General features: G+C 47.2%; 1 protein-coding gene and 1 long non-coding RNA gene across 2 annotated transcripts in view; one reads left to right on the forward strand and one right to left on the reverse strand.

Moving 5' to 3' along the window:
* IL13RA1 (interleukin 13 receptor subunit alpha 1) overlaps window positions 1-25,823 on the forward strand; it is a 68,635-nt gene that overhangs the window by 27,800 nt on the left and 15,012 nt on the right. The window contains exons 6-11 of the mRNA XM_040467975.1: window positions 9,165-9,352; window positions 12,388-12,539; window positions 19,445-19,492; window positions 19,779-19,911; window positions 23,126-23,222; window positions 25,474-25,558. Coding sequence (XP_040323909.1) covers window positions 9,165-9,352; window positions 12,388-12,539; window positions 19,445-19,492; window positions 19,779-19,911; window positions 23,126-23,222; window positions 25,474-25,558 — 703 coding nt within the window. The remainder of the gene's footprint in view (window positions 1-9,164; window positions 9,353-12,387; window positions 12,540-19,444; window positions 19,493-19,778; window positions 19,912-23,125; window positions 23,223-25,473; window positions 25,559-25,823) is intronic.
* Window positions 1,088-2,304, reverse strand: LOC121025477 (uncharacterized). The gene is made up of 2 exons (XR_005788059.1): window positions 1,751-2,304; window positions 1,088-1,651 (listed from the first exon to the last, which is right to left on the reverse strand). It is a non-coding gene; the product is annotated as an uncharacterized LOC121025477 (long non-coding RNA).

Raw genomic sequence — 25,823 nt, forward strand, 5'->3', positions numbered from 1 at the left:
GCAATTGCTGGGTCATATGGTAATTACATATTTGGTGTTATAAAAAACTGCCAAACTATTTTCTAGAGTGGCTGTACCAGTTTACATTCCTACCAGCAATGTGCGAATGATGGGTGTCTACCTTTCAAAAGGAAAATGATATCATGCCCAGGGATAAAAAATAGGTTGGCTCAACACCTGAAACTAATGTAACATTGTATGTCAAGTATACGTCGATAAAAAAAAATTAAGGAAGCAATAAGAAAACAACCATTTTTGTTTGTTTTTGTCTTTAAAATTTTTTTTTAACATTTACTTATTTTTGAGACAGAGAGAGACAGAACATGAATGGGGGAGGGTCAGAGAGGGAGATACAGAATCCGAAGCAGGCTCCAGGCCCTGAGCTGTCAGCACAGAGCCCGACGCGGGGCTTGAGCTCACGGACCGCGAGATCATGACCTGAGCCGAAGTCGGCCGCTTAACCGACTGAGCCACCCAGGCGCCCCTGTTTTTGTCTTTATTTTTTTATTATTATTTTTTTAAATTTTTTTTTTCAACGTTTATTTATTTTTGGGACAGAGAGAGACAGAGCATGAACGGGGGAGGGGCAGAGAGAGAGGGAGACACAGAATCGGAAACAGGCTCCAGGCTCTGAGCCATCAGCCCAGAGCCCGACGCGGGGCTCGAACTCCCGGACCGCGAGATCGTGACCTGGCTGAAGTCGGACGCTTAACCGACTGCGCCACCCAGGCGCCCCTGTTTTTGTCTTTAGAGAGAGGGTGTGAGTGGTGGGGGAGAGGGGCAGAGAACAAAAGGGAGAATCTTAAGCTGGCTCCACACTCGGCGTGGAGCCGGACCCAGGCCTGATCCCACGGCCAGGAGCGGAGATCAAGAGTCGGACGCTCAACTGACTGAACCACCCAGGTGCCCGGAAAACAGCTATAAAAAAAAAAGTAGGTTAGCTCCCCACAAACTAACTTCTATCTGAAGTTTGTGAGCACATCTGCCAAATTTGTTAAATATCTAAATTCAACTTTACGCATTTCCTTTCCTTTAGAGCCTAGAATTATTAGTAGCAGAACAAGGCAGAAAGGACCAGGTTAAACAGTTCAGTCCAATAAAACTTTATTTGGCACACATTGTGGCTACAGCACTGAATAGGCAGCGGAGATAAGAAACGTGGCTCTTTGCTCGTGAAGTTTGAGATGTGGAGGGGGAGACATCACCCGGCGCAGTTACGTGTATAAAAAAAATACGTGTATGATGAAGGCTAGCGGAGGCACAAACTCATTTTAGAAGCTAGTGTGGACCTTGGGGTGGCAGCGGGGCAAGGCTGGGGGGGCTTTGTGAAGGGGGTGGACTGCACAGGTGGTGGGGGGCTCTCCGGGGCTGGGCTCTGGGGAGGAGTGTTCAGGAAGGGGTGTGTTTAGTCACTGTGATACCAGGCTACGGACGCCTGAGATCTTGCATTGGCTGTGTGCTCTCCACATGGCCCTGCCCCCCTTTCGGTCCTTCATTCAGACTGCTTCTGACACAATGGGGTGTGGAGGGCCGTGTCCGGGACTTCTGAAACTATAGCATAAACACGGGGCTGGCTCCCGGAATGTCCATTTGGCCCGATGACTTGATGAGAACTGTTTTTGGTATCTCCGGGCACTCTGGGTCTCGTGGACTAGAATGCAGAAAATCACAGGACCGTTTGGCCAGGACCTTCCAGGGAGGCCCCGGGGACTTGCGTTCACCTCCCCCCTCCCCACCCCCGCCGGCTCACAGGGCACTCCTGACAGCGTTGAGAAGCACTGCACGTGAGGCCAGATGGCACTGACATGGTGTGGTTCGGTCTTGAGGGTGTCTTCCTTTCCTCCGAGATCAACAGTTCTCGTGCGAGGCATTGTAGTTTTCCTGCCCACTGGTGGCCCCCGTTTCTGCTTTCCTCAAAGCCCGGCAGCGGCGGCCCGGTGGCTTTGCCATAAGGCCCACACTCCTCAGCACTACGGACAAAGCCCTTTCCGACCGCACTCCTTCCGCCTGTCTGGCCTCAGCCTCCTCTCCCCTGCGCACCTCCAGCCTCTTGCATCCTGCCTGCCGGCCTGGGCCGAGCTCCTTTCGGTTCCTCAGACAGACCCTTCAGACACTCCAGCACAACAGGGGAAGCACCCTGCGTCCCCTCCCAGCCCAGCCCTTGTCCTCTCCCCTCTGCTTTGCCCTAATCTCAGCTCACACACCGCTTCCTTCACAGAAAGCCTCCCTTGGCCTCCGAAGTCTAGATACGTGCCGGGTCGTCATGTCCCACGGTACCTTGCATTTTCCTGTGACATAGAACTCAGCACAATGTGTTGTCACTTCCTGTTTACTTATCTCCCTTGAGAGCGGCTGTGTTTTGTTACCCTCAGTGGCTGACACATGGCAGGTGCTCCAGAAATAAGTTTTAAATGCGTGGTACCATCCAAGGAAGCTTAGAGAACATTTGGGATTGGCAGGAGGACTTAGGACGGGTAAGCAACTCCAGGAGCATTTTAGTTCAGGAGTTAAAAGAGACAAGCATTGAGTAGATCGGACTCCCCAAAGAATTGCTAGTGAAGGGGTCAGAGAACTAAGCCTGCAGGGCACCTGGGTGGCTCAGTCGGTTGAGCATCCAACTCTTGATCTCAACTTCAGGTCTTGATCTCAGGGTTGTGAATTTAAGCCCTGCATTAGGCTCCATGCATGGGAGAAAGAAACAAGAGAAGAAAAGAAAAGAAAAGAAAAGAAAAGAAAAGAAAAGAAAAGAAAGAGAGAGAGAAAGAAAGGAAGGAAAGAAAAGGAAAGAAAGAAAAGGAAGGAAAGAAAGAAAGGAAAGGAAGGAAGGAAGGAAGGAAGGAAAGAAAGAAAGAAAGAAAGAAAGAAAAGAAAAGAAAAGAAAAGAAAAGAGAAGAAAGAAAGACTGCCTCTGACAATGTTGCAGTGCAATCTGGGGAGAGCTGTTACTACAGTCTTAGAAGTTGGTAGCATCCTTGTGTTTCTTATGCTGTTAACTCCTTGCTTTCCCAGGAGTTGTTATGGGAAAAATCACAGGGAAAACCTTAAAAGAGTCTGTGTCTATAGAAGGTTCAGAGGAAGGAAGGAAAAGTCTTAAAGCTGTATCTCATTCCATGGCCGACTGTGCAGGAAAGTAACTGGGATATAGGAGTCAAGGTGTGCTAGAGGTTAACGGAGGCCGCATCCTAGGGGTTCTTTTTTTTTTTAAGGTTTTTTTTTTTAAGTTTATTTATTTATTTTGAGAGAGAGCAGTGGAGGGGCAGAAAGAGAGAGAGAGGAATCCCAAGTGGGCTCCTCGCTGCCAGTGCAGAGCCCGACCTAGGGCTCGAACTCATGAAACTGAGATCGTGACCTCAGCGGAAAGGAAGAGTCGGACGCTTAACCGACTGAGCCACCCAGGCGCCCCTGTCCTGGGAGTTCCTATGAGAGGAAGAGCGGGAAGTGCCTTGAGGCATGCACTGGCACAAAACAAGTCGTCTTGCAGACTGCAAAACCAGCACCCCCTCTGGGTGAATAAATTACAAAAAATTGGACCCACCAATTTTGAAAAAGCATTCTTCTTCCTCTGGGTTGAAGCGTTTCCCTTCCTCTGGGCCGATGCAGCATCTTGCCAAAGCCGGCAGCAGAGAGTGCTTGGGCTGGCTCTCAGCCCTCAGTTGCCGCCTCCGTGCAGAGTATAATCTACAACCCTAGGAGGTGGCTCAGGAAGCCATCTGAAGAGAGTGGTGGTTGACTGGTACCTGAGGGGACAGGTATACCACAGGGATACCACTCTTGTTATACGTATTCCCACCATGGGTCATCAGAGTGGACTCCTTCTCCAGTATATGTGACCTGTGCTAACACAGAAGCCACAACTCACCTGTGACTATTTACATATCAATTTAAATTAATTAAAGATCCGTCGAATGAAAACTTCAGTTGCTCAGTCTTACTAGTCAGTTTCCCACGTGGCTAGTGGCTCCTGCCTTGGACAGCACAGATAGCAAACATTTCCATAATCCCGGGAAATTCTGTTGGACAGTGCTGGTACAGAGTATATCCTTCTGCCCTCAGCACCCCGCAGCTTATTCTTTTCTGGAGCCACACTGCCAGGGTTTAAATCTTAGCCCTCTTCTATGCTAGCAGTGTGATTTGGGGCAGGCCCCCTGTCTCTAAGCCTCAGCTTTATAATCTGTTAAATGGGCACAGTCACACTAGTGCTGCCTCTTAAGGTTGTAGTAAGGGCTGTTACTGTGTGAAAAGCGTTTGGAGCTGTACCTTACTGCTAACACACGCCGAGTGAGCACTCCGTGCGAGGGAGCTACATGGTGTTTTTATTATTCATCCGCGGGAGCTACATTGTGTTTTTATTATTCATCCGCGCTCCCTTGGCAGGTGTAGCCGGTACACATTGCTGGCTTCTTCCACCACTTGGAAGAATCAGGAGCTAGTTCTTACCTCCTCCTCCCCTAGAGAGATCCTTTCCAACCAAAACCACAAAAGAAAGGCAGATGCATGGCTCGTTTGCTATCAAGTGCTTGGAATTGGCTTAGGTACCAGTTTAAATCATGTCAAGCAGTCAGAGATGGTTTCCCTAATCCCCAGTTAGGAGATGGAGAATCACTTTGAAACTCCAGGGCTGTGACTTCGGGTCCTGCAGGGCTAGTCTGGCATTCCACGGAGCCTGACCTCAATAGCTACAGACTAGCTCTGCCAGTGAATTTTAGGGAATTTTGTACCACATTAATCATCTTCAGAGTTGGGGAAATAGTCTTTAAATTTGTCCATTTCCTCCTTATCCCTATAGTGTGAGTCCATGGAGAATTTCCGTGTGTGAATTTTAGCAGGAAGCACCTGAGCGCCTTCTAGCTCAGGTTCTTATCTGATATTTCACAAGAAGGCCCCAAAAGTTGTCTGTTCGAAAGCCAATATTTCCCCTTTTGTTCTTTTTTCTAAATTACAACCGATTTTTTTTTTTTTAATTTCCTATCTGGGATCCATGACAGTATGTGAAATACTTGGGGTACAGAAGTGAGAAAAGAATCTTAAAGATTAACCACTAGAGAAGTTCCTTTCATGAGATGAAAAAAAATTAATTTTCTGCATATATATATATATATATATATATATATTTTTTTTTTTTAGTTATGTAACAAAAGTCTCATAAGTTTCTTCAGTTTCTGTTTCTGGGTGTGGACAGAAAACATTCCAGGCCTGTCTGAGCTAAAAACTAGCCGTGGCACTAACTTAGTTTTTAAGGCTGTGTTCATTCATGAACTACAGAGGCCTACAACCAGGAGAAAAACTTTATGTACTGTCTCTTAAGGGGCAGGAGCATTTTAGGTATTTAAATATTTCTTTGCATAGTGTTTGAGGGAATAAAATACATTAGATCTGAGTTTGGGGGTTTGTTTTTAAAGACCTTTTTTTTTTTTTTTTGTAGAGAAGTTTTAGGCTTGTAACCAAGTTGAGAGGAAGATAGAGATTTTCCAAATATCCGCTGCCCTCACAATTCATAACCTCCCCCATCATCAACATCCGTCCCCTCCCCCCCCACCAGAGAGATATATGTTTGTTACAGTTGATGAACCTGCACTGATACATCCTGATCACTCAAAGTCCATTTACCTTCAGGCTCACTTTTGGTGTTGTATATTCTGTGGGTTCGGACAAATGTATTATGACATATATCTATCGTTATAATATCATGCAGAGTATTTTCATTGTCCTAAAAAAATCCCCTGTCCTCTGCCTGTTTATTCATCTTTCCCTCTACAACGCCTGCAGCCGCTGATCTTTTCATTGTCTCCATAATTGTGCCTTTTCCAGGATATCCTAGAGTTGGAATCGTACAGCGTGTAGCCTTTTCACATTGGCTTCTTTCACTTAGTTAATACACATTTAAGTTTCCTCCATGTCTTTCCATGGCGTGATACCTCTTTTTTTTTTTTAATGCTGAATAATATCCCATTGTGTGGATGCACCACGGTTGATTTCTCCATTCGCCTGCTGAAGGATGTCTTAGTTGCTTCTGAATTCTGGCAATTATGAATAAAGCTGCTATAAACGTTTGATGTACAACTGCTATAAAATTGATGTACATTTTCAACTCCTTTAGGTAAATACCAAGGAGCACAATTGCTGATCATATAGGAAGAGTAGGTTTAGTTTTGTACGAAGCCACCAAACTGTGTCCCAAAGTGGCTGTACCATTTTGCATTCCCACCAGCAGTGAATGAGAGTTCCTGTTGCTCCATACCATCCCCAGCATTTGATGTTGTCAGTGCTCCGGATTTTGGCCATGCTAATAGGTGTGTAGTGATATCTTGTTGCTTTAATTTGCATTTCCCAGATGACATATGATGTGGGACGTCTTTCCATAGGCTTCTTTGCCATCTGCTAATCTTCTTCGGTGAGGTGCCTATGAAAGTCTTTAGCTCATTTTGTAATTGGGTTGTTTTCTTACTATTTTAAGAACTCTTGGGGCGCCTGGGTGGCTCAGTTGCTTGAATGTCCGACTCTTGATTTTGGCTCAGGGCATGATCCCTGGGTCATGGGATCAAGCCCTGCATCAGGCTCCATGAGCGGGAAGCCCGCTTAAGATCTTTTCTCTCTCTCCCTCTGTCCCCTCTCCCCTGCTTACACTCTCTCTTTCTCTCTCTCTCAAAAAAAAAATTCTTTGTATATATATATTTTTTAATTTATTTAGTTTTTATTTAAGTAATCTCTACACCCAACATCGGGGCTCAAACTCATGACCCCGAGATCAAGAGTCACATGCTCTTCTGATGGAGCCAGCCAGGCACCCTGAATTCTTTGCATATTTTAGAGAACTATCCTTTATAAGATAGACATGTCTTTTGCAAACATTTTCTCCGAGTCCGTGGCTTCTTTTTCTTACTCTCTTGCTATTCATTTTTACAGGGCAGAAATTTTTTTTGATGTTTGTTTATTTTTGTGAGAGAGACAGACAGAGTGCGAGCAGGCTCCAGGCTCTGAGCTGTCAGCACAGGGCCCAACGCGGGGCTCAGACTCAGGAACTGTGAGATCATGACCTGAAGCAAAGTCAGATGCTTAAGCGACTGAGCCACCCAGGTGCCCCAGCAATTTTCAATTTGAGTGAAATCTAGGTGATTGGTTATTTCTTTTATATAGATCACATCTTTGGTGTTCTATCCAAAAAGTCGCCGCCACACCCCAGCTCATCTAGGTTTTCCCCAGTGTTATCTCCTAAGAGTTTTGTAAGTTTGCACCTTACATTTAGGTTTGTGATCCACCGTGAGGTTGGTTTTGTGAATGGCGTAAGGACCGTGTCAGGATTCACTTCTTGGCACGTGGACATCTTGTTGTTCCAGCACCATTTGTTGAAGAGACTATCTTTGGCCCCATTGTATTGCTTTTGCTCCCTTGTCAAAGATCAGTTGACTCTATTTATGAGAGTGGATCTGAGTTTTAGAAAACCTGATTTGCAGCAGAATCCCCTGGAGAATTGCTGCCAAAGTGCTCACTCCTAGGCCCTGGGCCACACCCGCTAAGTAGGAATCTCAGGAGAGGGCTTGAGGAATCTTCATTGTATGCGGCTATAGGTGATTCTGAGGTAACAAGTCAAGAGTTTGGAACTCGTTACTCCTGGTTCGTTGGTTTGTTTTTTTTTTTTTTAAATATATGAAATTTACTGTCAAATTGGTTTCCATACAACACCCAGTGCCCATCCCAAAAGGTGCCCTCCTCAATAGCATCACCCACCCTCCCCTCCCTCCCACCCCCCATCCACCCTCAGTTTGTTCTCAGCTTTTAACAGTCTCTTAGGCTTTGGCTCTCTCCCACTCTAACCTCTTTTTTTTTTTTTTTCTTTCTTCTTTTCTTTTTCCTGGTTCGTTTTTAAATTTGTCTTCCTTTCTGTAGAAACCTTTGCACGACTCCCATTGTGGCTGACGTAAGGCTTGACTCTGTCTTCTGCCAGGTAGTACAAGAGAGAATCCTTGGATAGCCTAGACAGAAAAGTGTAATGAGTGCCTTCTGTCCGCCTGTGCTGTGCTAGGTGCTGGTGATCAATGGGGAAAGGTACGTGTAGAGGTTCGAAATGGGAAATGAGACGCCAGCAGACCTGGTTACAAAGGCATTGAAAGCTACGTGGTGGAGTAAGACACTTAGAAAACCACTGTATCCTGGAACGTTCACCTGGCAGTGATTGGAAGGCACTAATAACAAAGGTCAGGGGGGTCAGTCTGAAAAGGACAGGAAGCCCGAAGTGATCAGGGCGTGAGACAAGGTGAGGGTCACAGGAATGTCGCAGGAGAGACTCCAAGAAGCTTTGTGGAGGAAGAAATGACAGAATTTGGTGATGGAATATAGGCAAACGGGGGGGGGGAAGAAGGGGGGAAAGGGTGATTTCAAAGGCTGTAATCTAGGAGCCCAGAGAAAACGAGCTCTGACTGATGGGAACGGGGAAGGTTAGAAGAAAGGCAATTTAGCAGGGAAGAGAGGGCATAAGGACGTTGGCTTTGACGCCAGAGTGGAACACACAAATGGAGCAGTTAAAAATCTGGGACTGGCTCCAAGGAATCCCCAGTGTAGAAATTCTAGTTGAGGGATTGAAATGGTAAACCGGGGAAAGATGGATGAGGGCGTAAGCCGTAGAAAGGAATGTGCACGGGGCCGAGGACTGGATGTGAACCCTCTGAGAAGAGAGAAGGGGGAGGAGAAGCCAAGAAAACAATGCAGGCAGACAGAAGGGCCAGAGGAGAGCCACAGAATTCAGCACGTGAGACATTTTCAAGAAGCATACAACTTCTCATCCTGGCCTCGGAACATCCCTCATACAGACGAGGGAAAGGAGGCAGGGCTCCATAGCTATTGAAAGTAGCAGGGGTCGGGGCGCCTGGCTGCTTCAGTCGGTAGAGCATGTGACTCTCGATGTTGGGGTTGTGAGTTCGAGCCCTACATTGAGTGTAGAGCTTACTTAAAAAAACAAACAAGTGTTCATCGAAAAGGAACCTTCGTTTCTTCCTAGAGTATGAAACAGAGCCACATTATAAAACAGGGTTTTAAGAAAAGCTATCTTTCCATATTGCAAATACTGCTTTTCGTGGTCCTCTTCAGTCATTGAAAAGCAAATGTCTGCCTTTGTTTCCTGAATACCTTGTTACAAATAATCCAGAAGGTTGTCTCCTTATATCTTGCAGGCACAGCAGCCTGGGAAAAATTCTTCAGTGTGAAAACATCTATAGAGAAGGTCAACACATTGGTTGTTCCTTTGCTTTGACTAATTTGAAGGATTCCAGTTTTGAACAACACAGCGTGCAAATAGTGGTCAAGGATAACGCGGGGAGAATTAGACCATCCTTCAATATAGTGCCTTTAACTTCTCATGGTAAGTTTTAGAAGTCCCGCACGACAGTGTGGATAAAAAGCATTACGTCTTTTGAACCATCGATACAGATACTAAAAATGTGACGATTCTGGTTTTAGGATGTTCCCAGAAAAAAGGATTGCATTTATGTATACCTTTATTTGAGTTCTTTTAAAAGAAGCAGGCTTGCAAATTCTAATGGTTCTTGAGCCCGTGTGTCACATGTTTTGTTCTTATTTGCTTCTGAGTGTGTTCAGACTTAGAGCACCCAGTTAGCTGTAGAACCGAGATTGGGTACAGGCTCTCTGTCTTTTAAGATCCGCTCTCTTTTAGGGGTACCTGGGTGGCGCAGTCCGTTGAGTGTCCAACTCTTGCTTTCGGCTCGAGTCGTGATCTTGCAGTTCGTGGGATCGAGCCCCGTGTCGGGCTCTGCACGGTCAGCTTGAGATTTTCTCTCTCCCTCTCTCTCTCTCTGCCCCTCTCCCTCTCTCTCTCTCTCTGCCCCTCTCCCCCTCCCCCCCATTTCAAAATAAATAAACGTAAAAAAAAAAAATCTCTTCTTTTACTTATGACACTTGAGAGTCCCTTAGTTGAAAAAAGGACTGGGCTGGAGGAGGAGTGACCAGAAGTGATACTCAAACCAGCTGGCGTGCTGGGCAGCACAGGCAGCCAGCAGTCAGAGCAACCAAAGCAGCCGAGTGTCGGCCCATTAGAAAGAGGCCTCGAGGTGAAAACAAAATGTCTGCTTGAGGTCCTAGGTCTTCACATCGGACAAAGCATATACTCTCTCTCAGCGTTTCCTGGAGAGTCCCTCTGACCTCAAAGGATTGTCATGAGTTCCAAATGATGTGAGGTATATACGTGTTCTGTAAGTCCCTAAAGCAGGCTACTGTAAGCATCATGTGTATTTATGTGTTGCAAGGTCCCGACAGGGAGCTCAGATTCTGGCTGAGAGAGATACAGAAAATATATCAGCAGATAACCATGCACTGACCAGGTTCCCAAGTCTGCGACTGGAACACTATTTACCACTCCTTCAGATAGTCGTGGAAGTGAATTCTTTTTTAAAATTTTTTTTCTTTTTTCAACGTTTATTTATTTTGGGGACAGAGAGAGACAGAGCCTGAACGGGGGAGGGGCAGAGAGAGAGGGAGACACGGAATCGGAAACAGGCTCCAGGCTCTGAGCCATCAGCCCAGGGCCTGACGCGGGGCTCAAACTCACGGACCGCGAGATCGTGACCTGGCTGAAGTCGGACGCTCAACCGACTGCGCCACCCAGGCGCCCCTTTTTTTTTAAAAAAAAAATTTTTTTTTTCAACGGAAGTGAATTCTACTAGTGGACCGAAGGCCAGGGGAGTGAGGTCGTGGTAACTTGCCAAGTGGGATAATCTGAGCCCTTCTCTGTCCTGCCTCTTGCTTGGCCGATTATCCTTGACGGACCTTTCAAAGCTCGTTTTCCTATCCTTCATCCTGGAGATGAGTGGTGCCAGAAAGGGAGATCCTCCGCAGCTGGAAGATGATAGCTTCAAGTTGTTTTCTGTCATTGTCCATTCTCTTCCTCCTCCTCTTCTTCGTCGTCGTCTTCTTATTCTTCTTTGTCGTCGTCGTCGTCGTCTTCTTTTTATTTTTGAGAGAGAGAGAAAGCACATGCAAGTGGGGGAGGGGCAAAGAGATAGAAGGAGGCGGAGAGAATCCCAAGCAGGCTCCGCACTGTCAGCGTGGAGCCTGATGTGGGGCTCAAACTCATGAACTGTGAGATCGTGACCCGAGCTGAAATCAGGAGTCGGACTCTAAACTGACTGACCACCCAGGCACCCCCTCATCCGAATTCTTTTCTGTTGCTTAGTCTTAAGCATAGTTGACTCATTAAAAAGTAAATGGACTAGGCTAGTTTTTTTACTTTATTTAAAAAAAAAATTTAATGTTTATTTTTGAGAGAGAGAGAGAGAGAGAGAGAGAGAGAGAGAGACAGCATGAGCAGGGAAGGGGCAGAGAGAGAGGGAGACACAGAATCCAAAGCAGGCTCCAGGCTCTGAGTTGTCAGCACAGAGCCTGACGCGGGGCTCAAACTCGTGAACCACGAGATCATGACCTGAGCCGAAGTCAGACACTCAACCAACTGAGCCACCCAGATGCCCCCTTTTTTTACTTTATTTTTAATTGTGGTTATAATCATATAACATTAAATTTCCCATCGTAACCATTTTTTAAAAATACTTTTAAAGTTTATTTATTTTGAGAGAGAGAGAGAGAGAGAAAGTGAGTGTGGGGGAGGGCAGAGAGAGAATCCCAAGCAGGCCCCGAACCATCAGCATAGAGCCGGATTCAGGGCTCGAACCCATGAACCGTGAGATCATGACCTGAGCTGAAAGCAAGAGTCGGTCGGTTAACTGACTCAGCCACCGAGGCACCCCTCCCGTCATAACCATTTTTGACTATACGGTTCAGGTGTCAAGTATATTCACACTGGCGTGCAACAGACCTCTAGAACTTTCTCAAATCTTTTTAGAACTGAAACTCGATGCCCACTAAACACTGATTTCCCCTCCCCCAGCCCTTGGTAACCAGCTTTCTATTTTCTATGATTTTGACTACTTTAGGTACCTCTTCTGGGTGGAATCCTACAGTGATGGGCTTATTTCACTTAGCTTACGGTCCTTGAGGTTCATCCGTGCCGTGGCGTGTGACAGAGACTAGGCTAATGTTTTAATTGGGGTCTTTGCGTAAGTGAGTGGCGCCTGGGGAAACCCCTTGTGCCCGGTGCCCCCCGTTATCCATTAGGTGGATGCACATGTGGACCTAAGGGCTTCTTTTCTTTATTCTCTGTCACAGCTAGATGTCCTGATTATACCCCATCCGTGTTCTAACCGGATGCAGGTCAGAGTTCACGTCACCTTCCAGACACCCTGAAGATGTTCATTAGGTCCATTTGGCGAGGCAGCTTAAAATAAGCTTTCTCCGTTCATTGTGACCTTCATTATCTCTACCCGTGTATGAACCTCATCAAAATGAACCCTGGAAGCTAACATGTATGCTTCTATTTCTGTCTTTCAGTGAAACCTGATCCCCCACATATTAAACGGCTCTTCTTCCAAAATGGTAACTTGTACGTGCAATGGAAGAATCCACAGAATTTTTATAGCAGATGCTTATCTTATCAAGTAGAAGTCAACAACAGCCAAACAGAGACGCATGATATTTTCTACGTAAGTTTTTCTTAGCTAGTTGATGTAACTTGGCTATTTTTCTGTCACTCGAGTTTCTTACAGGGTAATATACTGAAATGTCAGTGAAATGCAGCTCCTAGATTTGCTACCTGATGATGACGGTAATGAACTTTCTCGTCTGAAATAGGGCGTGGTGGGAGCTTTGAGGGTTTACGGTAGTGGCACTGGCCGTCAGATTCAAGCCATTCGTTGATTCATTTGCTGAACGCATTTTCAGTACATATCTACCACGTGCCGGGCGCTGTTTTAGGTGCACGTGACCCTGACGCGGAGGTCTTTTTTTCCCATGAAACCTCCCTACTGGAAAATGAGTATGTAAATGAGCAAGCTGATGTCAGAGCATGAAGGCTGTGAAGAAAATTAAATAGGTCATGTAGTGGCATGACAGGCGGGCCTGAGGGAATATGAGGTTGGGCAGTCATCTGAAGTGATGACATTGGCGATGAGACCAGAATGACGGGCAGGGGCTAGCCATGTGAAGATCTGGGGGTGGGGGGAACAGCCAGTACAAAGACTCTGAGGCAGGAACGGGCTTGGCCTGTGTGAGGCACGGACAGGAGACTCGGGTGGCCAAAATACAGTAGGAAAAGACGCGTAAGCGGGAGGCCGGGGTCCGATCGGGTAGATGCTTCGAGGCTCTGGTATGGCCATTCCCTTTCCTTGGAGTTTGTGGCAACTAAGGTAGTCCACTTTGAGGAGTCCGTATTTGTTGGCGTATGTACATTTACGCTCCTGGGAAGCTAATACAAAACATACTAATTCGCGGTCCCCGTGGGCCACCGGCCATAACAGGATGTGGTGTAACCTCAGGGCGTCAGTCCCATTCTTCCGCTTTACAGGAGAGGTCACACACTTGGGCCTTAAACATATTTGTTTGGACCACAGGCACGGTGGGGGTTCGTTTGTTAAATTTGACGGAGGCAAACCATAAGAGGCTTTTAAATACAGAGAACAACCGAAGCGTTGCTGGAGGGACGTGGGTGGGGGATGGGCTAAACGGGCAACGGGCCTTAAGGAGGGCGCTCGTTGGGATGAGCACTGGGGTTTCTGTGTGAGCGCTGCATCGCTAAATTCTACTCCCGAAGCCTAACTTGGATTGAAATAAATACATTTAAGAAACCAAAACAACAACGACGACAAAATTGGGAAATTTTGCCCAGATTCAAATACCCTGGCCCCCGAGGAGTGTAGTTTCCATGAGGTGGCGCCACAAGACCACAGGGGCCGGGCCGTGGCTGGTGTGCCACCTGCCGGCGGTGGGGGGGCGTGGGGGGGGCGGGGGGGGCGTGTGCATTTGCATCTCAGAGGTTAGAGCCCGAGTGTTTCGTATTGGCTTTTAAAGGACCCCGGCATCTCGCACGTGGGCACATGCTTTGGTCCAGTTGTTTTGGCTCATCGTGGGAGTTTCAAAATACTTACTAAAATAAGCCACTGTTGACAGGCTGTAATTCAGAGGGAGTGGCCAGGTCCACAGCTGACCGGAGCGTTTCTGGGCATCTGCAGGTGAATCTGTTTGCCGAAATAGAACCACCATTATCCGTACCAGAAAGTGGTGTCCCCGTACCGTGCTGCAAAGGGAAAGAGCAAAGGGCTTCCAAGTGGGGAGAAGGTGAGGCTTGGATTTATGGCGGAGTCAGCTTGTCAGAGCGCTGAAGCATACTTGACTACTCCAGCCTCTCCTGCTCTCTTCTGCCTGAAATCCTGAGACACATGCTGCTCGTATTACTCATTTGGCACCGAATTGTGTCCTGCGAGTTACCCTGATCACATGTTTGAGCCTTTTCTCTTGACTAAAAATAAAAGCTCCTGCAGGGAGGACTTCGGGGGTGTTTACTTTGTGCCACTCCCGCTAACAGTGGCTAGCACAGATCGAGCGATTACTATGTGCTAGGCATTTTATTTTTTAAATGTTTTCTGGAGAGAGAGAGAGAGAGCGAGCATGCGAGTGGGGGGTGGACAGGGACAGAGGGAGAGACAGAGAGAGAAAATCCCGAGCAGGGACTCTCCACGCTCAGCATGGAGCCCGATGCGGGGCTCGATCCCACGACCCCGGGCTCGCGACGTGAGCAGACATCAAGAGTCGGCGGCTCAACTGACTGAGCCACCCGGGCCCCCCTGTGGTAGGCATCTTAATGGACACATTATCTCAACCCTTTCTTGTAATCCTCACGGTTACCCTGACGATCTAGGTCCTATCATTTTGTCCCCATTTCACAGATGAGCAAATGTGATCTGACCCCAAAGCTTGTGCTCGTAAGCACTGGGGACCACCTCAATACTTCCTCTTAATAGTAACAGCCATCCCTTGTTAAGTGTTCATGATATGCTACAAAGCTACTCTTCTAGGTGCTTCTTATACAGTAGCATATAACAGTCTGTGAAGTGGTTCTATTTTAATCTATATTTTATTGGGAAACTAAGGCTCAGAGAGGGTAAGTAACTTGCTACAGGCCACACAGCTAATCAGTTGGTCTTTATGTAGTCAAAGGTTGGTCCTGATGTATTAAACTTTGAGAATATTTGGGATTAACACCATTTGCACGGTCATCACTTAATAAATTATTGTCGAACTGAGTTAATCTTTTTTACAAACTTTTGAACTGAAGAGCGTGTACATGCTATGGAATTTGTCCTCCTAAATCAGAACTGTAGCCTATTGGGAATTAACTCTGTTTACACATTTGAGCCGAACGTTCTTTCCCCTGGCAGATGTTCACCAGCTGCTTCCTCTCCCAGAATGTCATCAGCTTTTTGTACGCTCACTGATTTTGAGCTCCTCTGGTTAGACCCTTCCCCCCGCCCTGTTTTTTGCGAGCCTTTTTGAGGAATTATTTCGCCTGGTGTTCTAGTTAAGAGGGGGAAGTAGGCTGGGACATGAGCTGGTGCCATCACATGGGGGCTGTGGTCAGAAGTAACTCATGACAGAATCACAAAGCAAAGAATGACTCTTGTTTAACCACCCCCCTTCTCCACAAACTCTCTGCTTGGTCCTCTGTGCCCTTGTCTTCCTTCTCCCACAGGGGTATCTGAGCAGCCCATAAACTATGCAAGGGAATTTACATTTGAACAAGAGCCCAGAACCTTCCATTTGTGCCGTGATTTGCTGATGTTTGGAATACATATATATCTGGGAGATGGTCATGAGGAGGGAGACACGAACCTGCAACCCGATCCATCAAGTGGTAGTTGACGCTTGTGATTCCCCAGCAGGTCTCTGATTCCCAAGTGGCCTCTTCCCTGCCCTGGAAGAAGTAGCGATAAGACAACTCTCCATCACTCAGCTGGCCTTCCAGCTCATCACAAATGCTGCAGGGAACCATTTAGTGAATAACATGCACGGTCAAAAATCATAGCTCTGTGTTCTGGTTTTTGTCTCGTGTTTAAGCGTCTCTTTGATAAAAGGTGACTGTTTCTTCCAGCTTTGTTGAGGTATGATGGACAAGGAAAAAGTATATATATTTGGGTTGTACAGTGTGATTACTTTCAAGGTGTACAACATGATAACTTCATATGTGTATATCTTGTGAAATGATTACCACAATCAAGTTAATTAACACATCCATCACTTCACACAGTTACCTTTTTTTTAATGTTTATTTATTTACCTTGAGAGAGAAAGCATGCATGTGTGCCTGCGTGAACGAGGTGGGCGGGGGGGGGGGGCTTGAGAGAGAGAGAGAGAGAGAGAGAGAGAGAGAGAATCCTAAGCAGGCCCTGTGCTCAGCGTGGATCCTGATGTGGTGCTCGATCTCATGACCATGAGATCATGTCCTGAGCCAAAATCAGGAGTCGGATGCTTAACCAACCGAGCCACCTAGGTGCCCCCACAGTTACCTTTTTTTAAGTAGTGAGAACGCTTAAGATCTACTCTCTTAGCAAATTTCAATTATACAGTACGGCATTATTAACTACAATCACCACTCTGTACATTAGATCCCCAGAACTTATAACTAAAAGCTTGTACCCTTTCACCAACATCACCCCATTCCCCCCTTGTCCCTCAGCCCCTTCTGCCACCGTTCCACTTTTAGCCTCTACGAACTCAACTTTAAAAACAATTTTTTTTAACTTTTTAATGTTTATTTATTTTGAGAGAGAGGCAGAGAGTGAGCAGGGGAAAGGCAGAGAGAGAGGGAGACACAGAATCCGAAGCAGGCTCCAGGCTCCGAGCTGTCAGCACAGAGCACAACGTGGGGCTCGAATCCACGAACTGTGAGATCATGACCTGAGCCGAAGTCAGATGCTTAACCCACTGAGCCACCCAGGTGCCCCTGAACTCAACTTTTGTAGATTCCGCATATATATGAGGTCATACGGTATTTGTCTTTCAGTGCCCCCTGAGTTTCATCCATGTTGTCACAAATGGCAGGATTTTTCCTTCTTTCTCACGGCTGGATGATATTCCATCATATATACATACCACATCTTCTTTCTTCATCTATGGGTGGACACTTTGCATATCTTGGCTATGGTAAATAATGCTGCAGTAAACATAGGGGTGCATGTACCCCTTTGAATTAGTGTTTTGGTTCCTTTTGGGTAGTGTGATTATTGGATCATAGGGCAATTCTATTTTTAATGTTTTGAGAAACCTCCATACCGTTTTCCACAGTGGCTGCAACAGTTTGCGTTCCCACCAGCAATGCAAAAGAGATCCCCTTTCTCCACATCCTCACCGACACTTGTTATTTCTTGTCTTTGACGTTGGCCATTCTAATAGGTATAAGATGATGCCTAATCGTGGTTTTGATTTTCATTTCCCTGATGATTAATGATGTTGAACATCTTTTCATGTAACCTGTTGGCCAGAAGTAGACTACTTATACTAAGCAACAGATTTTCACTATTGATTTTTCACTGCACTTTTGAAATATTTGCATTTTAGGAACTGATCTTTCTGTCTACATCAGACAGCAAGTGATTCAAATTGTGTGGAAGAGAATTTTGCATTATACTTTGTTTTCTCTGACTCAGTCGTTTTCGATATCATACTCTCAACAAGGGAGACTGGGTTTTTTTTGTAAACTTTTTTTTTCAACGTTTTTTTTTTTTATTTATTTTTTTATTTTTGGGACAGAGAGAGACAGAGCCTGAACGGGGGAGGGGCAGAGAGAGAGGGAGACACAGAATCGGAAACAGGCTCCAGGCTCTGAGCCATCAGCCCAGAGCCTGACGCGGGGCTCGAACTCACGGACCGCGAGATCGTGACCTGGCTGAAGTCGGACGCTTAACCGACTGCGCCACCCAGGCGCCCCTAAACTTTTAATTGATGTAGAGTATCCTATAGAAAAATCACACAACTGGTTATGCATAGCTCAATGAGTTTTCACAAGTGATTTTTGCAAATGATTTTTCATTTATGTAACCAGCACCCCAGAAGCCCCATCATGACTCCTTTTAGTCACTCTCCCAACGCGTGACTGTTACCCTGACTTCTGATCCCATAGATTAGTTTTGTTGCCTCTTTTTATTTTTATTTATTTGTTTTTAAAGTTTATTTATTTATTTTGAGAGAGAACAAGTGAGCAGGGGAGGGACAGAGGGAGAGGGAGAAAGAATCCCAAGCAGGCTCCACGCTGTTGGCGCAGAGCCCGATGCGGGGCTCGATCTCATGAACTGTGAGATCGTGACCTGAGCCAAAACTAAGGGTTGGGTGCCTGACTGAGCCACCCGGGCGCCTCTGTTGCCTCTTTGAAGCCTTGTATGAACGAATTCTCCAGCGTTTGCTTTTTGTGCGCGTCTGCCTTCTTTCACCCAGCGTTCCGTTTAGGAAGAGCCACAGACATCGTTGCCTGTAGTTGTCAGTGTTTCGTTCTCACTGCATTGGTTCTGTCATGTCGGTATTATCACATTTGATTTATCCATTCTCCCTTTGGGGCCTATTTGGATAGTTTCCGGTTGGGAGTTTTATGAATAGAGTTTTTATGAACATTTGCGTATTTGTCTCTTGGTGCGCACGTGCGTACGTTTCTGTTGAGCCTGTATGGGTCAGAGGGTTATATGTGATGGTCTCTAAGTGATGATCAGACTTTTCCCAAATGGTCGTGCCCATTTACACCATGAAGAGCAGAAGCTGAGGACGCTAGGTGCTTCCCATCCTCATCAGCACTCGGTGTTGTCTGATAGGCGTGTGTGTGTCATTATCTTGTGGACTTAATTTGCATTTCCCTGATGATTAACGAAGTTGAGCGCTTTTGCACATGTTCGTTGGCAGTTTGGAATACCCTCTTGTGAAATGCCTGCTCAAATCTTTTGCCAGTTTTTCTGTGGGGTTGTCTGCCTCTTCCTCGTTAGTTGGTGGGCTATATGTATATGTGCGTGGGTGTGTTACATATAAATATAAGTATATATTCTAAATAGGTATGTGTGTAAGTTCTTTGTCAGCGATTGCAGGCATCTTCTCTCACTCTATGCGTCACTTTTCAAATTTCCTGAATAGGATATCTTTGGATGAACAGAAGAAGTTTGGAATTTTGATACAGATGACTTTATGACAATCTTTCCTTTAGGGTTACTATTGCGTGGTTTTATTTAAGAAATCTTTTCCTGCTTCAAGGTCATGAAGACGTTCTACGTTTTCTTCTAAAATCTCGCCGTATTTATGTATTTGTTTGTTCAGTTTATTTTAACTTTCACATTTAGATGTGCGGTCCATTTGGAATTGACTTTGTAAATACTGTGAGGTAGGGGTCAAGAGGTTTTTTTTTTCCCTGTATGTGTATATAATTGATCCAGCGCATCTTATTAAAACAAAACAAAACTAGCCTTTCACGGCACCTGGTCCCCTTCAGATGGGATGAAAGGAAACCTTGTTAGAAATGGTGAAATGATGCGATGGAGTCTTTTAATTCTTTTTGAATGTATTTGTTTTTTATATCTTCCAGGTTGAAGAAGCCAAGTGTCAGAATTCAGAATTTGAGGGAAACCTGGAGGTCAGTAAATTCAACTTTCGCTCTTTGGGTTTAAGCTCACAGAGTGACTGGGGGTGGGGCGGGGTGACTGTGGCCTCAACGGTAACTGCTCTGAGCAAAAGAAACTCCTTTGTTTTGCCGGTTATTGCGAAGTTTCGTTTGAGGAGCTAAAGTCAGATCATGGGGGCCGCCATCCAAGTCTTGACCGCGTACAGAATTTGGCAGAGAATTCTATTTCCGCGGGATTCAGAAGCAGAAAAAGAACCGCCCGGTAACATGCCTCGTGTGTGTTTGTCTCCCCTCTCAGGGTACAATTTGCTTCATGGTCCCCGGCATCCTCCCCGACACTCTGAACACAGTGAGAATCCGGGTGAGGACGAATAAGCTGTGCTACGAGGACGACAGGCTGTGGAGCAACTGGAGCCAGGCGATGAGCATAGGTGAGGGGACGGGACCTCGCGCGCCACGGAAACCAGCGAGGGGCCGAAGCGGAAGATCGACTGGGGGAGGGGGCGGCACCGCATTCCCGACATCCTCCAGGGGAAGCTGCAATCGCACTGCATTTGCTGTTCAATTACAGCCAGATCACCCAGGTTTAACTCACACCGCGTAGCCCTTTGAAAACCCATAATCCAAAAGGCGTCACTCTCTCTCTCCTGTCCTGTCTCTATGTTTTTAACAACCTGAACAACATACCAGGAGGCGGGCATGATGAAATCCATAGCTCGTGCTTTGCTAGAGGACCATCCTGTGGGCTAGTGACAGAATCAAGAGTAGAACAGTGACCTTGATGGCGTTTGATAGAGATCAAACTGTATCCGGGTTTGAAGACAACAGTTTCGTGTATCAACGGAGTGCCTGAGCAAACTGGGTGTCAGGCCCAAGAACAGGATTGGAAAGAGCTGTGTTTTTAAAAAAAAAAAATTTTAATTTTTATTCATATTGGGAGAGAGAGAGACAGACAGAGCGTGAGTAGGGGGAGGGGCAGAGAGAGAGGGAGACACAGAACCCGAAGCAGGCTCCGGGCTCCGAGCTCTGAGCTGTCAGCACGGGGCCTGACGCGTGGTTCGAACCCACCAACCGTGAGATCATGACCTGAGCCGAGGTCGGACGCTTAACCGACTGAGCCACCCAGGCGCCCCTAGAAAGAGCTACGCTTCATGGATGTGTGTGTGTGTGTTGTGGGGTGGAGTGTAGGAGTGGCTCAGCATTGGATCCTTAAATACCCCCAGTGTGTAGCCACAGGCCGCAGTGATAGTGTAGCACCCAGAACAAGGGGATACTACAGGGTGGGACACAGTGTCCTGGCCACATCAGAAGCGTGCAGTGTTCTATTCTGGGCGCCACATTGTAGGAGCTTCATTGGCAGATTGGAACCTATCCTTGAGAGGGTCATCGGGATGTTGAAGAATCACAAAACTTAGGGACAAGTGGTTGGATGAAGCAAGCCTGGGGGTGAGGAGTCCTGATTACTGAATTTTAAGTAGAAGAGGAGATAGGTTATTTTCTTTTGTGGCTCCTTGGGGCAAAATAGGACTATCGGAAGAACTTTCTAATAGCTCTCTGACAGTCGAGAGACAGGTTATTGAGGTAATCGGTTCCCTACTAATTGAGGGACTGAGCAAGCTAGGTGCCAGGCATGGTTGTATTCCTTATCTATTGTTGCATAACAAAGAATCTCAAAATTTGGTGGCTTAGAAAACACATTTAGCATCTCACAGTTCCTGTGGGTCAGGAATCTGGGCACAGCGTGGCTCAGTGCCTCTGTGCCAGGTTCTCTCATGAGGTTACAGTCAAGCTGTTGGGTGGGACTGCAGTCTCATCTGAAGGCTTGATTGGGGCTGGGAAACCCACTTCCAAGCTCACTTATGTGGTCGTCGGAAAGCCTCTGTTCCTTGCTGGCTGTTGGTTGGGGGCTGTGGCAGGTTGAATCGTATCCCTCAAAAAGATATGTTCGGCTCCCAACTCCTATACCTGTGAATGTGACTTTATTTGGAAATAGTTTTTGCAGATGTGATCAGGTTAAGATGAGGTCACACCATTAAAGTAGACCCTGCATCTGATGGCTAGTATCATTATAAGAGAGGATACACAGAAACACGAAGAGACCTCCTAGGGAAGAAGGCCCTGTGAGGATGGGGGCAGACGATGGAGTGATGCAGGTATAGCCAAGGAACCCCAAGGGTTCCCGGGAGCCACCAGAAGCTAGGAGGAGGCAAGGAGGGATTCGTCTCCAGAGCCTTCAGAGGGAGCACGTCCCTGCGGATACCTTGCTTTTGGATGTCTAGCCTTCGGAACTGTGAGAGAACACATGTCTATTGTTTTAAGCCAACCGATGTGTGGCGATTCACTCCAGCAGTGGCGATACTCTCCAGTAGCTCCTAGGGAGCTACTGCAGAGGCCTCCCTCAGTTTCTTGCCCTTTGGGCCTTTCATGCAGCGAGGCATTTCATGCCTCATGAAATGGCGGCTGGCTTGCTCAAGCAACTGACTCAAGCAAGAGTGTGTGAGAGGACACCCGGTGTGGAAACCACAGTCTTTTGTAACCTAATCTTGGCAATGACATGAACGCTGCCGTTCAGTTCTTTACAGACAAGTCAGTCAGTCCGGCCCACCCTCAAGGGGAGGAGGTTACGTAAGGGCGTGAGTATCAGGAGGCAGGGATCATTTGGGGCCATCTTAGAGGCTAACACAGGGATGCTAGGCCCTGACGATGCTTCCTAGGTGGTCATGCCCTCGTGGAAAAGATGAGCACGTAAGCAGACATGACATTCTGCGTGTGAAGCGTAGCAAGTCAACTTCTCAAGTGATCGAGAAGCTTTGGAACTTGGACGGTGCCGGATTTGAGGTCTGACTTACTAAACCCTTCTGAATGAGCCACTAACCCTCTCTGAGCCTTATCCTTCTCATCTGTGTAAACGGGAGACACCATCGTCTCTCTCCATAGCATACGTAGAAACACATCGAGGCACTCCGGGCGGTATCACATATGTAGCAGATGCTCAGTTAAAAATAGTAGTGGTGGTAGTTAGGAGTGCCTTAGGTGTTCTAGTAGTGGTTAAGTGACCAACAGGAAGAGAGAGTCACTGTTAATGACATGATCTTTCTAACAGGTGTAATAGCATTGGGAATAGTGTCTGGAACTAGTTAAGATACCCTGGCTTCAGACAACCCTCAAGGTGTCTTTTCATCTGTGGCATGTTGGGCACTAGAGCAGGACTTTGTTTTTCTAAGGGAACAGAAGATGAGATCATTGAAGCGTTTTGGGGGCGCCCGGGTGGCTCAGCCGGTTAAACGTCCGACTTCAGCTCCGGTCATGATCTCATAGTCCGTGAGTTCGAGCCCCGCATCCGGCTCTGTGCTGACAGCTCGGAGCCTGGAGCCTGCTTCGGATTCTGTGTCTTCCTCTCTCTCTGTCCCTCCCCTGCTCACAGTCTGTCTCTCAATCTCTCTCTCTGTCTCTGTCTCTCTCTCTGAGAAATAAATAAGCATTAAAAAACCTTAAAAATAGAATTGAAGAGTTGGAAAACAGGTTGGGGTAGAGTGCAGAGATAGCTGCGATCTCGCTAGTTTGATCCAACCGTTGCTTGTTGTTTCTCCCCCCCTCAAAAGGGTTTGATTTCTCATGTCTTTTTGTTTGCTTTCCGTTTGCCAGGTGAGAACACCGACCCCACGTTCTATATAACCATGCTGCTCGCCACCCCAGTCATCGTTGCGGGTGCCATCATAGTCCTCCTGCTTTATCTCAAAAGGTGAGGCGGCCGCCCCGGTCGGCTTGGCGGCTTCTGTTGGCCCTGCCTCTCCAGTTATTACTGTTCGTGAGAGCGTTTGGCGTTCGCCCCACGTATTAGGAGCACTTTGGCTATCAACGGCTTTTGGTAGTATGGCGCGGCCCAGAGGGATTACCGTGCCCATTTTCTGGGGAGGAAGGTGTCGCGTTAATTTCCCGCGGCCCCGCTCCGGCACCGTTCCCTTCGCGTCTGTTTGGGATCATCGACAGGCCCCGTGTTCACCCTGCTCTTTCAGATGCCTAATACGGCCAAAGGCGGTAGCGCTTGGAATGAAGTCTTAGCGTGACGCATTCAATGACCCGTCCAGTATTAATGCAGGGCAAGCTGCTACTTTAAAGCTGCGGGAAAGAGAACTTCGCCAAGTTGTCTCTCTCTGGTCGGTAGAGAGACGGCACTCGGTGCGCGCCAGGGGCGAGCGCCAGATGAGGCTGGAGAGGTTGGCGGAGCCAGATCATGTGGGCTGTGGTGGGGGAATTGAGATTTCGTCCTAAGCATGAGGGGGAATCGTTGCAGAGTGTTAAGCGGGGAAAGGAACCCGCCCTGATTTTACTGTCATGAAAGGTCACCGACATTGCCGAATGAAGAACTGGCTCGGGCAGGAACGGAAGCGGGTGGGCTGGTCAGAAGGTGCTGCCGCGTTTTGGGGGGTAAAGACATGGGAAGCCTGGCCTGGGAGGTTAGTGATGGCGGTAGTAAGACGCGGTCAGAGGTGGGACACATTCGGAAGGTAGAGCTGAGAGCGCTTGCTGATGGCCGCTTGCCCGTGAGGCCCGAGGGAAACTGAGGGTTCACGGAGAGCTCAGGTTTGGGTGAACGCTGGAGCCGTCGGCTGAGAGGGAGAAGATTGTGCGGAGCGCTGGCCCTGGGGCAAAGGGGAGGACTCAGTTTGGAATGTCAGTTCCAGATGACTGTTAGACACCCAAGTAGGGATGTTACAGGGGTAGTCGTGTGATGAATCTGGAGTTTCAGGGAGAGGTCTGGGCTGGAGATGGAATCTGGGGAGCCCTCGGCATGTAACTGGACCCAAAGCCCTAAGACTGGAAGAGAGCGCTCGTACAGTGAGAGGGCCAGAGGGCGAGAGACAGAGCCCTGGGCCACGCTGATGTTCAGAGCCTGGGAGATGAGGTGGGGCCACCAAAGGGTAGTCTGAGGCATAAAGATGGGGAGAGGAGAAAAGAAGAAAGTAAAATTAAAGAGGAATGAACCCTGTTCTCGGAAGATTTTTTTTTTTTGAAATTATGAGCAATGAACCCCCATCTGGCCTATGATGAGTAAAGCACCGTTATTATTCAATTATAGGGGACAGCTCACGCGCGCGTGCGCACACACCCACGCACGCACAGTCATAACCGTGTGAGGTGATGGATGTGCTAATTTGCTCGATCGTGGTCATCGTTTCATAACGTACAACATCATGTTGTTCACCTCACGTGTATACAATTTTTTTCCCTTGAATAGATCTCATTTAAGCTGGAAAAAACATTTGTGGTTTTTTTCAAATTTATCTTGGGGGGCGGGGAGGCGAGCGAGCAGGCAAGCAGCCTCCGCGCTGACGCAGGGCTCAGTCTCATGAACCACGAGATCATGACCTGAGTCGAAATCAAGAGTCAGACGCCTCACCCAGTTAGCCACCCAGGTGCCCCAAGCTGGAAAGCAGTTTTTTTGTTGTTTTTTTGTTTTTTTTTTTTAACATTTATTTATTTTTGAGACAGAGAGAGACAGAGCATGAACGGGGGAGGGGCAGAGAGAGAGGGAGACACAGAATCGGAAACAGGCTCCAGGCTCTGAGCCATCAGCCCAGAGCCTGACGCGGGGCTTGAACTCACAGACCGCGAGATCATGACCTGAGCTGAAGTCGGCCGCTTACCCGACTGAGCCACCCAGGCGCCCCTGGAAAGCAGTTTTAAAAACGATGAGAGTGGGGCGCCTGGGTGGCCCAGTCGGTTGGGTGACTGACTTTGACTCAGGTCACGATCTCGCAGTTCGTGGGTTCCAGCCCCGTGCCGGGCTCTTTGCTGACAGCTCAGAGCCTGCAGCCTGTTTCGGATTCTGTGTCTCCCTCTCTCTCTCTGCCCCTCCCCTGTTCATGCTCTGTCTCTCTCTGTCTCAAAAATAAATAAACGTTGAAAAAAATAATAAAGTGCCTTTGTTTAAATGGGACGTTCCTGTGGACTGGAAGATTTGATCAAAAAATGTCTCTGTTTTCTTAAAGGCTCAAGATCATTATATTCCCTCCAATTCCTGATCCTGGCAAGATTTTTAAAGAAATGTTTGGAGACCAGAATGATGACAGCCTGGTAAGCACTGATTCCATGAAGTTTGAAACTGGGTTTTGTTCGGAGGCTGTGGGATTTGTAAAAAACAAAAACAAAAACAAACCCAGAAAATTTGCCGTTTTGACCCTTTTTTTTTTTTTTTTAAATTTTTTTTTTTCAACGTTTATTTATTTTTGGGACAGAGAGAGACAGAGCATGAACGGGGGAGGGGCAGAGAGAGAGGGAGACACAGAATCGGAAACAGGCTCCAGGCTCTGAGCCATCAGCCCAGAGCCTGACGCGGGGA

The sequence above is a fragment of the Herpailurus yagouaroundi genome, unplaced genomic scaffold (assembly GCF_014898765.1).
Source record: "Herpailurus yagouaroundi ecotype Mexico unplaced genomic scaffold, PumYag 67641, whole genome shotgun sequence".
NCBI classification, from domain to species: Eukaryota; Metazoa; Chordata; class Mammalia; order Carnivora; family Felidae; genus Herpailurus; species Herpailurus yagouaroundi.